At 32.6% G+C, this 16,209-nt stretch overlaps 1 protein-coding gene across 2 annotated transcripts; it reads right to left on the bottom strand.

Annotated features, from left to right (window-relative positions):
* Nucleotides 1–1,749, bottom strand: LOC18013907 (F-box/kelch-repeat protein At4g23580). 2 transcript variants are annotated; one of them, XM_006418500.2, is made up of 2 exons: nucleotides 1,520–1,749; nucleotides 1–1,411 (listed from the first exon to the last, which is right to left on the bottom strand). In XM_006418500.2, exon 2 carries the CDS (start codon nucleotides 1,371–1,373, stop codon nucleotides 264–266), a length of 1,110 nt encoding a protein of 369 aa, XP_006418563.1. In that variant the 5' UTR covers nucleotides 1,374–1,411; nucleotides 1,520–1,749; the 3' UTR covers nucleotides 1–263. The 2 variants fall into 2 exon arrangements, with proteins under 2 accessions (XP_006418563.1, XP_024009555.1); XM_024153787.1 differs by having other exon boundaries at nucleotides 1–1,422; nucleotides 1,520–1,721.
* Nucleotides 1,750–16,209: the final 14,460 nt, after the last annotated feature.

The raw sequence follows: 16,209 nt of genomic DNA, 5'->3' as shown, positions 1-16,209 counted from the left end.
TTTGATTGAAATTAAGTTCAACATTGTATATACACTCATTTGACTAATTGCTTTTCTTTTTATATTACCGAAAATAAAGATAATCAAAACCGAAAGTTACGTTATTCAAATAAGCGAATTCACTAATCAAAACACACACAAATGCCATAATAAATAAAAATCCAGATTTCGTAACAAAATGTTGAGAAGGCCTCTCTCGGTGAGTCTGGAGATGATCCATTGACGCACTATATAGGCGCCACATCCTCATAGCAGCGTATTCATCAAATGGTAGTAACAAGAGCATGCGCTAAACTATATGGCTCATTGTTTGTAGATACAGCGTCAAACCACTCTAGCATTGCCCAAATCTCCTTATTTTGGCGTTTTTCAATGGCAATTTCAGCACACCAAATTATTCTCTCCTTGTGGTTGTTAACAAACCCAAACTCTTCCCACAAAATCGCCATTTTCCCACCATAATCCGTCAACTTAACATGACCACAACGAGATAACCTTGGCAATATTTCCAAACCCTTTAAAGTTCTCCATAACCTATCTTTGGAGTCATACCAATCAACAGTCATGCCATTATAACGGTAGAACACATTCTCTATCACACAATGAGATGACGAACGACCCCATCCATTATTCATCGCTAAGTCTGCTGCTCTCCACCTACCTTTATTTAGTTTATAAGTCGCGTCTTTTCCCTCAGACCTCACATAGACGGTTCCTTCATAACTAACGCTTTTGTACTCAGAGCCTACGCATATCTCCTCGCTGTGAATCTGCAAAAACTTCCAAGTTTGGCTATTCGTATCAAAAACTTCCATCCAATTCGTTGAATTGAGATTTTCGCAGCCTCCTATTACATAAATGTTCTCATCAAGGACGCAAGTAGATTGGAACACACGGGCTACCCCCATGCTAGGGGCTTCACGCCATTTGTGAGAACGACAGTCCATGACCATGACGCTAGACGAAGCATTAGCATTGTTATCTTTGCGATTTATCAATCCACCAATAGCGTAGATATTAGGACCAACCACTGCCACATCCGCCAATGATGCACAAAGATTATTAGGAGGTGAAATCGGAACCAAACTTTTTGTTGAGCTATGTGGTCTCTGACAGAGAGTGAACCAACGTAGTGGATTAGAGTCGGTAGAGAGCGATAAGCACACGTATAGACAACTCTCGGTGCGACCCAAAAGGGTTCGAGTCTGGTAAAGCTCCATTGAACCAAGAAGCGAGCGGAATCTCTTGCATACCATGGAGAGAGTCGGGTAATACAATCTCGAGACACGGGCTAAGCAATTCAATACCAAATCATCAGGAAGCATCAGCACTGTCGTGAGTCTTCTTTCCAAAGGTGGCTCTTCTCCATTCATGGTTGTGAAGGAGCTAATTAGCGCTAGTTGTGGATCGCCTGTTTAATTGCTTTTCACGTAAGAAAACAAAACGGTAATCTAGAAATCGCAAAAAGGATCCCAAATTTCGCAATCGGCAAACCAAAATCGGAGATCTGAGTACTTACGAGTCTGAAGATTCAGCAGGCTTTGACGTGACGAATTTGAGATTAGCGAGAGACTTCCTTTAGTTGAGAGATTTTGTTATTTCCTTTCCATTCAGTGAGAGATCGATTGCGATCCGAAACAGCAGAGAGTTTCGCAAGTTATATCGCAGAAACAGTAGAGATTTTCGAAAGAGATTTTGTTATTTCCTCTTCTGTTCTTGTAGATTTTGTTTTTCCCTTTTGTTTTTATTTTTCCCTTTTGTTTTTATTTTTCCCCTTTATTCTAATATTTTTTAGGAACATCAAAACGACCCCTAGTGTTTACACTTGTCCCAAATTTTTTACCCTAGTTGCGTTCTGTGTGTATCGTTTTCCCTTCATAAATTTAAAGTAAGTCCTCTCTTTTCTTTTATTTTTAACTCCACCTTTTGTTTTTGTCACGATTTTACCAAAGAAATTTGGTATTTTTTATGACTAAACAAGATTTCAGTCTACAAAAAAAATATTCAAAATTAGTAACTCGCTAAATTGTAACACGTATCAAATGAATCGATAAGATTTTCACATATATTCAATGAATTTTTAATTATATTTTTAGCAAATCTTATTAAGAAAAAAGAAATATTGGTTCCTAATCATAAAAAGTAGAAGAAAAAAAATTATGTTTAAATTGGTAAAAAATATTATATTTCAATAGAGATGTCAGACGGGCCGGCCCACGTCCAAGTAGCCCAATCCGTTGCGATTTTTCTATGGCGAACTGTGCAGACCAACTCGCCGGGGGTTGCAAATGAGAAATATATGTCCAAATCTGCTCTGCATTATCATACGGATCAGCGGGTCAACACGTGGGTCGAGCAAAAACTAAAAAGTATACATTATGATGCTCGATGCTATATTTTGATACAAAAGCTCAGATCTTAGTTCGATGTTTTTGTTATTTTTGTAGGTCTAGTTCTTCCCCAAATATACAAATTCAACAGATATACAAATTAAAAGAAAGAAGCAAATATACAAGTTTTAATCCAAAAAAGTATACAAATAATGGTTCTAATGGAAGAAGGAAAAATAAAAACCGCAAGAAGTTAACGTTGTGAAGCTTTGCCGGTTTGGAAAAAAAGACAATGGCATAACATGAAACTTCACCACTTTGTAATTTAGAGTTGCCATACCTCTTAGGAAGCCAAATTGATACCCTCTTTAGCTGAGTAGTGAGTTTCTCAAAGTTTAATTGAATTTGGTAAATCCAAAAGTTGATGATGATGAAACAAACGAATTGATTGGAGTTCATAGTGTAAAAATCCACTTTAAGGCAGTGTTGATTCAATAAAATGTTTACAATACTAAATATGGAGTTCATGATGTAACCTTATCACGATCCATTTTTTCAAGGAGGCTCAAGGCTTTGCCAAAGTTTTGTTTTTTTTTGCAGAACCCATCAATTCTATTGCCGTAAGTGACGGAATTGGGTTTGAATGCTTGTTTCACCATTTCATGGTAGCAGAGCTCTATGGCGATGACATCACCAGCTTCCTTTGACCGATTTGGTGCAGAAAACTTTGTTTTTTGAAGAACACTTCATCTTTTATACGGGTTACCCGCAAACCCGCAAAACCATGACAGATTAGCCCAATAAACCCGCAATCTGCGATGGGTACAACCCGCTAAACCCGCAAAATCATAGATACTCAATTATGTGTCCAGACCCGCTCCGCAGCGGACCTACATTGGCTTAATCCGCGAGTTGTAGCCTATGTGACATCTCTACATTTTGAGTTTAAAATAACAAAAAATAAACAATAGATTATAAATTCGCAACCAAAAAAATCGTGTCAAGTAAAATAATAAGATTTTGACATATGTTTAATTAATTTCTAATAAATAAAAAATAAGATTAAGTAGTTAAAATTTTTTTAAAAAAGATAAAACAGAAAAAGAAATCAAAGCCTAAGTTTATATTTTTAAAATATCAATATTTCAGTTTATAATAAAGAAATAAGACTATAGCTTACAATCCTGAATAGATAATTTTTCTAAAAAGGAAAAAAATAATTAATATTTATATTTAGATTGAGGAAACTAAAAATTTAAATACAATACTGAAAATAATTAATTCTCTACTCTATATAACCAAATTGATAGATCCTTAATCTCACAATCAAATAAATGTTTTCATTTACAGAATATGAAGAGAAAAACAATGAACATTTAAAATTTAAATAACAATAAAGATTTTTAACATTAGATCAGTTAAACAGAAATCACTAATATTTTGATACAGTATAAATTCTAAAAGAAATTACACACCAAAAGATTAAATTCTAATAATCGTATCAAAAAACTATTTTTTGCATATGCTTTACCAAAAATTTTTCAAGGTATATTTATTACAACGAAAATTTTTGTTTCTAAATTTATGTATTATATTTGATACAGATAATTTCATTTTGTTTTTCATTTTTTTTTACATTGATAATTTTTTTTCTTCATGTTACTCATGTTAGGTTAATGCATAAAATAATAATTATTATATTAATGTAATGTAAGATAGTCTTTTTTAATTGTTATAGTTCCATTATTTTGTGTTTGAATAATATTATAATTGTTGATAAATTTTAAAATTTATGCATAACATATTGTCACGGGTGATCTTATTTTGTTTTTAAAATTTAAATTTTTTTTTTTACTTTTACGAGTTATAAAATATAAAATTATAAAGTTACAGATATGCGGATATTTATCTAGACCAGAAAATTATGATAATTCATAGAGTGGTTATCTATACTATTATTTGTGAGATTAAAAAACTGATGTTTCGTCTCCACAGCGATTGTCCTACATGTCATTTTAAAAAAAATGTGGCGTTTTAATTAGTTCTGATAGGTCGATCATTAATCATACATGTAAATACTCGTGACATGGCTTTTTTCCCTCGATTATGGGCCAGCGATTTTGTTTATGGGCCGCCGATCTCGAAGTCAGCCCTAGCCACTAATTTTGGTTATGGGCCACCAATATCAGATTCAGTACTAACCTAAATCCTAGCATATCCATTTTGCTATATATATTTCTCTCGGTCTTCATGCTTTCTTACATACAACGTCTGTCTTGTAAGGTCTAGCATCTTTTTTCAAAATTCATCCATGTCTTTTTTAAAAATCAATATATATATATACTATTATTTATGCATTTCCGTAATGATAACCTACTATTTTTTATAGTTCATACTTCGCTGATTGAATATTTCATCTCTCGACAATAGAATCATCAGATTAATAGAATAAATATTTTTTTTTCTGCTTTTAGACGTTCTTCTTATGTAAATCTATTGCCTAATAGTTCGTTCCTTTAAAATTTTATGAATTTTCTATAGCGACTAGCAATCGTCCCTTCTGTGATCCTTATATTTTGCCATATTTTTTGCCTCCATCTCAAATCGTTTTTAGAAAAGATGAACATTTTCTGCTGATGTTTACAATGATAAATTTACAGGTTGGTCGAAGTCTAATTATGACTATCCTGAAGCCATATCGTATATGTATTCTGAATTTCCAACCCATTGGGTTTGGGATTGTAAAAGCGTCAATGACATCCCCGTCTTTGCGGCAACTCTAGACCGAGTACTATATCCAACTGTAACTCTAACGCTGGTGAAGTCTACTACTTGAGGGTTCCATTGCATATCGTTCGCATCCATTTTTTTATATGGATATAATAACAATTAATGGTGTTGTCCATCCTACTTTCAAAGATGCATGTTATGTTTTGGGTTTAATTCAAGACTAGATTTTACCGCGTGCATCCGTACGAGAATTTTGTTTTGATCAAAATTTATAATCTAATTTATGTTTTCTTTATAAATATAATTTTTTAATAAGTGATATAAAAAAAATTGTGTTTAGATATAATTTTTTTAAATTTTCTTTTAGTATTATTATGACCACCATGATCATAAAAACATAATTTTAATTCGGTTATTTTACTAATCAAAAAGTGAGCATTATTAGAAAAATATATTTCTAACTCGTTCATTTTATTAATCCGAAAAGGATTATGATTATGAAACCATAATTTTAATCCGCCCGTTTATATTACTTTATAATATAAATATTTATTAATTTTGCAATAATTTTCTCCTAATATCTTGCATGCTTTGATAACTTAACATGCATAAGACCATAATTATAAAAAAAATTTAACTTTTCCCATCAAATTATTATATAATATTAATATTTATCTATTTTCAATATGTGAAATTTTAATATGATAGAATATGATTAAAAAAATATAATAAGATATTTGTTAATCATATGTGTTATTTTGAATATCTTATTTAAATTTAAAATAATAAATTAAATCTAACCTATATTTATGGAAGTCTATTTAAATTAATATTTATAGACTATAGATATAACTTATATTTAAGGAAATTTTTAGTTATCTAAATTAATAGAGTGTGTTACCACTAGGTGTATTTTTGAGTTATCTAATGTCTAAAAAATGGATTTTTGTGTTTTAATTATCAAAAGACATACTTTTCTATTATTTGGAGGAGACAAATGACGGTTTTAACCATTTTGCTTACTTATCTATATTATTTCTTTATTTAATATTCTATTAATATCACACACTCCCCATAATTGTTTGTTGTTATTTATCTATTATTTAAAAAATAATCAAATAATTATTTTGACACTATAAATTATATAAATTTTTTCTTAATACTTTGATACCCATTTTATATTTTTTAACTTAAATTTTTTCGTCGTTTAGTGATTAACACATAGATATCTATATAGTAGCGTCCACGTAGACACAAATATATGGATATCTATGCAATTATATAGATATATATGTATACACATATGTATCTATATAATAGCGTATACGTGAACACACAATATATGGATATATATATATGCATATCCACGTACATAGAGTATAAATAGATATAACTATATAGATACACATATATATATATGCATATCCACATGCATATATTATAGATGGATGTAACTATATAAATATATATGCATATTTACATGTGTATCCATATAGTTGCATATATATAGGTGGGTCCTGTGTGATTTAATGTCTGAAACTAATAAATTAAAATGGATCCTATGCGATTTAGTGTGTAGAAGCTAATGAGTGAATTTAAGTGAGTTCCATACGTTTTGGTAAGGCAAAAGAAAAAGAAGGGTAAAAAAGTCTTAAAATGGGAGCAAAGTAAGATAAGTCCACCTGATTCAGAAAGTGCATTTTTTGGCAATTACACTTTCAAAAAGTGTACCTGGTGGTAATATTTTCAAATTAATATCTAATTTTCGGAATTAAATTTATATATATATAAAAAATATTTTTTTAAAAAACTTTGGGAGTGTTTGGAAACAAACACTAAAAGTGCTTCTGTTTTAATATAATAGACTAGATTTTAACCACGTGCGTCTGCACGGGAACCTGCTTTGTTACGTGCAGGTTCTATGATGAAATCTCTTTCATGTTTGGAGATCCATTCAATGTTTTTTATTATAAGTTTCGTCAATTCTTTGCATTATCTTAGATTTTTTTTTCTTAATTATCTTATTTTAACAACTAGATTCTATCTCATGCGGACGCACAAGAATTTTATTTTTTTCATCCTTATTTTATAATGTAATTTGTGTTTATATAGATATAATATTTTTCTAATAAATGATACAAATTTATTTTATGTTTAGATAAAATTTATTTTTTAAATTTATTTTTTTTTCTAATAAATTTGACTACAATTATAAAAACATAATTTTAACCGTCTATTCAATTAATCTGAAATGATCATGAATGTAAAAATATAATTTTATCCGTCCGTTCATATTAGTATATAATATAATTTTTAACAAAAATTTAAATATGAAATTTTTAAAATGATTGATTATAAAAACAGTATATAATAATATATTATTTATCATCTTTATTATTATGAGAATATTATTAAATTTAAATATTTAAATAGAAAATAAATTAATATCTTTTTTAGTATTTTATAGATAATAACAATTAATTTTTGTAATTTTGATAATTAATCCTACCTATATTTAAAGAAATCTAAACTAATGGAATTAAAATTTGAATATTTTCGAAATTAATTTTAAAAATAAAAAATAAAATATATTATTTTATTTATTTTGGAAATAAATATAACAGATAAATTAAATAAAAATTTTGGTTTGGCAAAAGAAATATCAGTTATTCAAAAACAGAATAATAGAAAACAAAGAAAATTCTGTTTGGACACAAAAATGCTTATGTTTTAATAGTACATAGTTCTTATAATTTTCGTTGTGTTTGGATTTTAATAATTTTTCATAATGTACACTCTAAATTTTAAAATTATCACTAAAAATAAATAATCAAACAGATTTCTAATTAGTTTTTGCTAATTAATAATTTATATGTTGTTCTTATTTTTACCCATTCATAATTGTTATTTACTTTTATAAAAGATGTACAAACAGTTTTCCTAATAAATCGTAAATATTACTCTTACTTTTATTCACTTATAATTCTTATAACTTAGAAGTAGAAGTATAAAGAAAAATGTGTAGTTGATGATAAGAACTCGAAAAAGAAAAATTTGAATAAAACCATGGAGAATAAGAAGCAGATGATAACATGAAACAGCGAAGAAGAATAAGGAAATAAAAAAAAGATGTTGGAGTTAAAGAAGAAAACCGGAAGAAGAAAATGAAAGATGAAGAAAACAAAGTAAAAGAAGAAGAAATAGGAAAATAAAGTAGGTGAAGATGAGAAAGAGATAAAGAAAAACCAGAAGAAGAAGAGTTTGATGAAGATCAAAGAGGAATAAGAAGAATATAATAAAGAAGGCTACTAAAAATTGAAAAATAAGACTGAGAGAATACAAAGATGATGATAAAGAAGTCAAAGACAATGATGAAGATGAAAGAAAAGGGTGAGGAATAAGAAAATCAAAAGATATATAAGAGTGATTCACTGGGATATCTCATAGTTTCTACTGCAATAGAACAACTTGAGATTGTAGTATAAAAGATTCAAAATTCAGAGGACCAGCGTTGCACTGTGACTTTACGAGGATTGAAACAAAGGTAAAACAAAGATGGTTTGTTTGGTTGTAACATAACACACAAGAGAATGTAATACTTGTTGTCGGGTGACATTACAAAGAGATCAGCTTCAAGTGTCTCTTGCGATTCTAATTTTCTTCCTAAAACTGAAGCCAATTGGGCCTTAGGGACTTCTCTGTGTGGAATATTGAGACAATCTAATCTTGCAAAAATAATATAATTTGAATTACACTCATTTAACAACTTTTTAAAAAGAATAACGAACACATTAAATAATCATTTATTATCAAAAATCTTTTATTAAAAATATATAAATCGAGAACTCAAAAAATCTTAAATATTTGAAGAAACTAAAAATAATTTAATTAAAATTATTTTTAAAAATAATTACAAAATGCACCCCTGACTCCTGGACATAACACCGCAACGACTGCCACAAGTACTACTCTTTGGTCTCACCTGAAAAAGAAGAGATGGGTGAGTATTCGGGGAAAAATACTCAGTGAGAGTGTGCTCTGGTAACACACAAGATTCTTTGACATATTATTTGAAATAACAATAATGAGTATACATAATATAGGCATCAAACTCAAGCAACAATCAACCTAGAATAACTAATATTATTATATAATATATATGATTCTAATATTAATAAATAAATACAATCATTCAATCATTCAAATCAATCAACCTAGAGATTCTCTAACACATTCCCAAAGAACTTCCGTCAATGGTACTCATTCTCTGCGACCACCTGTTCTGGGCTTGACAAGTTGCCGGTGCCACCACCGTCAACAAGGCTTGACTATGACTCGTCAGCCCCTTCTCGATCACTACAGCTTCACAATATTCAGTCTTTTACTGTAGGCCAACAAACAATTTATCGATCACTACAACTTCACAATCTCAGTTCTTCGTTGTAGGCCGTCAAACAATATTGTAACCAAATAAATATTATTTCAATTAACTAATAAATAACTTAAAAGCTTATTATGTACTTCTCATTTTTAATTATCATCAATAACCAATCAATAACACATATCAATCAACATTATCAAATACCAATCGTCAATCATGTTTAATACCTACAATAAGCATACACACATTACTAAATCAACTAATATATCTTAGAAATCTACAAACTTGTCCTTACCTTTGCCACTTGAAGAAAAATAGCAAACCCGATTCACATATGGACAGATTTGATACACAACAGAACAATGGTCCATAACTTTCTGGTCACAGCTCGAATAGATATCTGAAGATTGATATGGAAAGATGGGTTAAAGATCTTCACGCTGATATGTAGAACATCTTCTGAAACTTCCTAGATCGCCCGAAAAACGCATCGCAAGTTGGCTGCTCGTGGATCGAATCTGCAAAGATATGACTCGGGAAAACACCTATAACTCCAAATTGGTGAGAATATTCCTTACAAACTGTAACTCCAAATAATAAACAGCTTTCGGCTATAGCTAGATCTAAAGGTCAGGAATATTCTCACCAATTTTTAGGTCGACTGGATTTCAAATGAGTCGTCCACAGTCCTTTGAAGTTGCTGCGTCGAAGCTGATTTCTGGATTGCAAGATGATGCAGATGATTCTTGCGCAGGAAGAAAGCTTCGTTATGGCCTGACCGTAACTCTGATGACAATGCCGTTTGCTCCTATGGCTTTGTTGCATCGAGCTCTTTCCAGAGACACCTCGATCTCGGTTTAACTCTCTCTGAAGCAACGGAAATCTTTCTCACAAAACCCCACCTCAGGTCTGTGTCTTCTCCTTCAACTTTCTTCTTCTCCAGGCCTCTCCTCCTCTCTGTGCAACCAACAGCTGCGGCGGTCATAGTTTAGAAGCTGGTGACCATGGATCCTCCTCTGGAGACTTGCAGCTCATGGTGGCAATGGATCCGCATGCTGGACGGTGAGCTCTCTCTTCCTTTCTCTCTTGTCTTCTTCTTCTCTTTTCTTCTCTCTCTCTCTTCTCTTCTCTTCTCTTACGGCGCAGCTGTTTTTCTTTTCGTTTTTGTTTCATTAGGTTTTGGATTTAAAAGAAGCTAATTAATTGGATAAAAATATAAATTTGGACTTAATGAGAACACAAAAATAATTGGGTTTAGGTTTTAAAAACAAATTAGATCCAAAGACAAAGTTTGGGATGTCACAAATATAGCTTATAGTTTGAGATTGGTCTGGCACCTCTTCTTAAATAGCAACTCCCTTTGGTTGCTTGGAATATAGAGTACCGTTTGAAGAGAAAAACGTGGGAAGAGGAAAGGTGTAACCAATCTTGGGTTTGGAGATTCATGTGCTTCTAAGACCGCTTGCAATGCTTCTTATTGGATGCAAGATTGGAGATGGAACCCCAATAGTTTCTGGTGAGATAGCTGGATTTCTCTTGGGCGTCCCTTTGAATTCATTGGACCAGATGGCTAAGAAAAATTGGTATTTATGTGACAGTCTCTCAGTCTGCTAGTGAGGGTCTGGATGGAGACTTTCGTGTCTGAGGTTGAGAAATGCAGGAATTCATAAGCGTCGATCCATTATGCTCTCTACCTTTCATGTTTGCCTTGATGGAGATTCTGAATATACATATATGGTGTGGATGGCGCTAGATGGCCCAATTTCCCTACAAAGACCACCTGGTTATATTACACTGAAGGGTTAGTTTGTCACTTGGTATGTACAAAGTTGTTTTATTTAGTCACTCGGTTCCTTGGCATGCTTTCCACTTATGGACTGTTAATCTGAATTGTCTTCCCACCAAGGCTAGAATGGTCTCATCATGGGGATTACTTGTCCCTTATATCTATTGTCTTTGAAATCCTCAGCTGCTGTCGCTTGGAACAGCTTTGGCAACAGACTCTCCATCATTTTTGCTCTTCATTCTTGTCTCTGGTGAATTGGGAATCTCTGATCTCATGGATTTTGCCTCCTACTCGTAAGATCTCTAAAACTCTGAAATGTATTGTTGCTCAAGCCAAAATCTACGTTCTATGGAAAGAGCGTAACAATCATATTCTCTAGCAAATTGATAAATACATTAGGGATGCTCTTCTTGTTAGGCTCTAAAAAAAGGGCTGCCAAGGTTTGCTCTCTCAGTGGTTCTCCAACGCCTAGTCTTCTAGCCCGCAACTCATGTTTTGTATGTTTCAAACTGAAAGATCATTCGGTCAAAGAAATTGTGGTACTGTGACACAAACATAAATTAGTAGTAGCTTTGTTAGCTTATAATTCAAGCTTTTTTCATATAGGATAAACGTGGTTACTACGCAACCACATTTCCAGGATACTAGATTATTTGTTTGCCTCTCGTTTGCGTTTAATTTGTTGATAAAAATTTATCAACAAATGTTGATTACATCTTACCATACTATAATCGATTTGCTTGGTATTAGACTGTACAAGTTTTTTTTTTTTTTTGAATTATTCATAATGATACCATAACAAATATTCATATTTATATGTTCTTATAACACTATTTTAAAGTCAAAGATTCAATTAAAGAAAAAAGCAAATGATTTAGTTTTTTTATTGACGTATTTGTTTCAAACCAATTAAAAAGAGATAAGAGGTTGAATAACTATGTGGAAACATGGTAAACTACTAAAATTGTAAGAAAAATACATTTTTTGTTTATGTTAATTCTTTTTAGAGAACTAGTAACCCATTAATGGACAGTTTTAGATACAATGAATTTAGAGAAAAAAAAAGTATTTCTGTGTCTTAAAATTTGGACGCCAGGGATGAATTAAGATTCGTCAGCAAAGAGACCCGACTGCGAGGGATGTGGTGAGATGGAAATGTAAGGATGAAAAGTTCAAACCAAAATGTGTTTCTCGAGACCTTTGGCACCAAATTTGAACCGTAAGACAAGGGGTGAATTGACACAATGGGGGTTTGGTTTTCACAAGCTACCCCTAAGTACTCGTTCATGACATGGTTGGCCTTCCATAACCGGTTAGCTATGGGGGAGAGGATAAAGAAATCGAGTGTGAATGCACATTCTACTTGTGTGTTTTGTGACGTCTCTTTGGAGACAAGAGAGCATCTCTTCTTCTCTTGATTTTTTTACAATAAACTGTGGGGAAATCTGGTAAAAGAGCTACTTAAGGATCAGTTTGTCTGTGATTGGAGGATATAGCAGAGCTGCTCGTTCAGCTATCTTGGAATAGCAATATCACTTATCTGATAAGATATCCCTTTCAAATCTCGATCCATTCGATCTGGAGAGATAGGAATAACAGAAGGCATGGAGACATACCTTCGACAACTCGCCAGACTTACCAAGATGATCTCTAAGAACATTATCAATCAACTATAATTCGAAGCAACGAGGATAGAAGCTATGAGGTTGAGTTAAGAGTGTGGTTCTCCACAAGACAAACATAAATATAGTTTTGCAATAATTTCAAAGATATTTGATCATAGTTGTAAAGACGACCTAAAAGATTTGAAATATTATAAACACATGTTTTTTAGGAATCTTAGACGTGTGTGTTTGTGTACCATTATTCTTTGAGCCACCAAACTTTTATTCCTTTGCTCTTAGTTCTTAGATTAGGGAGATAGAGATCTCTCTGGAATCCTTTTTATTCTTGTCTATCTATTCAGTTTATGAAATCATCTTTTATGTTTTGTTTGCTTTCTTTAATTATGTCTAAGAAAATTAGTAGTTGGGTTTAATAGATCTATCAAAGGAGACCTATTGTTCGATTATGATTGTTTGTTTTCTTAGCCGAATTTTATATCTCATTTCTTCTAAGCACATCACGATCTCTCTCTCTCTCTGTCTCCCATTTGGATCTTAGTTTGTTAATGTCAATTTTGAAATTGACAACATTATGTTAGTAAAGCTGCTGGGGGGAAATAGATATCGATGAGTGATGAAGTGAGTGTCGGCTTCTTCTTTTTTTTTTGTTGTTGAAATTTCTGTGTTAAATCGTTTAAAATCTGTAGATCTGTACTCAATTCTTTAGGGTTTCCCTCAATTTCAATGAAACAGGAGAAAGCTACTTATGTAGCCACGGCAGAGAGCAAAAAGAGTGAATATGTCAAGACTATGCAAAAATACAACATGAAAATGGTATAATATTTGTCGTTGCTTTATTTTTTTTGTTGACCTATTTTTTTTTTGGCCTTTTCTGCTTTAAAGCCTAAGTAATGTACGCAACTGATCTAAAGACAAAGCTACGACAGTATTGTATTTTTTTGGCCAGACATAGCTGCAGATTAAATAAATTGCTATAGAAGATGAAAGCTACCTATAGAGAATCTCAATACTTCATAGCCCTATCAAGATCCTTATTTATATATATATATATATATATATATATATGCTGAACTTCATCTAATATATAGGCACATTCAACACCAAACTAGCCTTGAATTTTATACCAACAGCTTTCCAGACACTTTTCAACGTAATATCTCTCGAGACTCAAAGGCTAGAACATATTATATATATGGCCCCAAATATATTATTATGGAAGATGTGCACGCATGTGTTTTGATTTAGTTTTCTGAAACTAATAATTTGAACATATTAGTCGTGTTCTTCTTGTCTATACATTCTAATTTAAAATAAACTAAACTTTAATGGGCACATGATTTACTAAATCTCTCCCAAAAAGAAAAAAACTAAAGAAGTACTGATAAATCCCCATTGCATGGCCCTTGTGAAGGCGAGAGCGATAGCTCTAGCTATGAAACCTCTAGTTACTCCAGTGGAATGTAGATAGTGGTATGCGATATGTTAGTATGCTTCCAAGGCTCCGTTACCTTCTCAACTCATGAGATCACAAAATCAACATGCAGCCCCCATATTTAAACAAAACTATAAACCGGTCCCTGGAGCGCTGAGAACCCTGGTTTGCATGTTTAAGTTATCACCAAGGTAATTATCACTTTTTAACAAATAATCAAGCATATAACATTAATCTTTGTGAATTTCAATCTGCGTTTGCCACCGCCAGCTAACAAGACAAACTTGGATCCGTCTTCCCAAGCACATCAGCAGCTCGAGCCATTGCTCCCTGAGCTGGTCAAGGTATTCTACAAGCTTACTCCAACATTCTCCCCTTTAAGCTTAAAATTCACTTTTGACAAATTTTCAACTTCAATAAGATCTCTCATCTCTTTAAACTTGATTCTTTCAATTGCTTTAGTTAAAACATATGCCTTTTGCTCAACTCTAGAAACATGCTCGACGTCAACTTGCTCATTTTCGACACATTCTCGTATAAAATGATATCTTCGATGAATATGTTTACTCCGTCCATGGAAGACTGGATTTTTGGTAAGTGCTATCGCCAACTTCTTGTCAATCCGAATTGTCACCTTCTCACATGTTGTCAATCCGACTTGAAAAGTCCAAAATTAGTATCAGAGCCAGGTTCTGGAAAGAGTGAACATGGACAAGTGGGTGTGGGCTGTGTGTTCAGTGTGGGAGAGAGAACCCTTAAAGTGACCTTGCGATTGGGGTGCTGGTGCCTTGTATCGAAAGTCTTCCTGGCGGTGTGGAAAGTCTCGAGGTGGATCCCGTTGGTATGAACAGCGGTACAAGATGGAGGCTAAATTTCGCAGAAAGTTGGAGGATGCCACAAGTTTGTGTGGTTCTTGGCTTGAAGGAAGGATTGTTTGAATATCAAATCCAAGTCTTACATTAGAAGTTTAGACAAATAGTATCTGATATATAAGTCATATCAAAAAGTAATTAGTATATATGAGATATTTTGTGAAGAAACTCAAAAACAAATATGTGCGGACTTTATTACTTTGGCCCAAAACGGATAATATCATATTAATAAGGAGTTGAATATGAGCTTGAAAAGCCCAACAGGTACTCAGATGGCGAGGTCGATAAGAACCAGCGATATCAATCTACTTTACAGCTTGCAGCTAACCTTCTTCAACAAATTCAGCAACTTCCATCAAATGTTTCGATTGGACAAGGAGCAATTTAGCTCCACATGCCCTCATAAGCTATTGATAATATTCACAATTCTCGCTCTTTGGCATCTGATAAGGTGAAATCCATTTTCTTCTACTCTTCTTGGCTTCTTGCATATCCACACCGTCCTGGGTTTAATTGGGTATTAAGGTTCTTTTCTTGAATCTTGAATAAAACTGTTTAATGTGTGTTTCAACTCTTAATAGAAACTATGGGGCTGGTTGGCGAGAAAGCTCTATTGTCCTTTCATAGGTTTCAGTACATGGCCTCATTTCCTAGAGTGGCTGCTCGTCCCAACTCAGAACACTTCTTTGGCCTTTCTAAGGCTCATCTCGGCTCAGTTTATTGTTTACACCATATGGCAAGAGAGAAATGCACGAATCTACAGAGGAATTCACACTCCGGCAGCTGGGCTGCTCAAGATGATCGATAGAGGAATAAGGAACACTTGCTCTGCAAGAAGACATATTCCAAGGTTTGCTGATGCTCTTGCATTATGGTTCCGAGACTCTTCTCGTTAATGTTCGTCTTGTTTATGGTTCTTGTATCGGGATTTGTTCAAACCGGATTAGCCTAATCAATGTAAGGCACTTCTTTTCTTTTTAATTTAATCATCTATGTAATCTCTCGTCCCTTAAGATTAATATAAATACAGAAATTTTAGCAAAAAAAAAAAAA

The sequence above is a fragment of the Eutrema salsugineum genome, unplaced genomic scaffold (genome assembly GCF_000478725.1).
Source record: "Eutrema salsugineum unplaced genomic scaffold, Eutsalg1_0 scaffold_4, whole genome shotgun sequence".
Lineage (NCBI taxonomy): Eukaryota > Viridiplantae > Streptophyta > Magnoliopsida > Brassicales > Brassicaceae > Eutrema > Eutrema salsugineum.
This window is presented reverse-complemented; position numbering and strand designations above follow the sequence as displayed.

What these genes read in the sequence shown, in the direction of transcription:
- LOC18013907 (XM_006418500.2), bottom strand. Translation starts at nt 1,373, where the DNA reads ATGAATGGAGAAGAGCCACCTTTGGAAAGAAGACTCACGACAGTGCTG.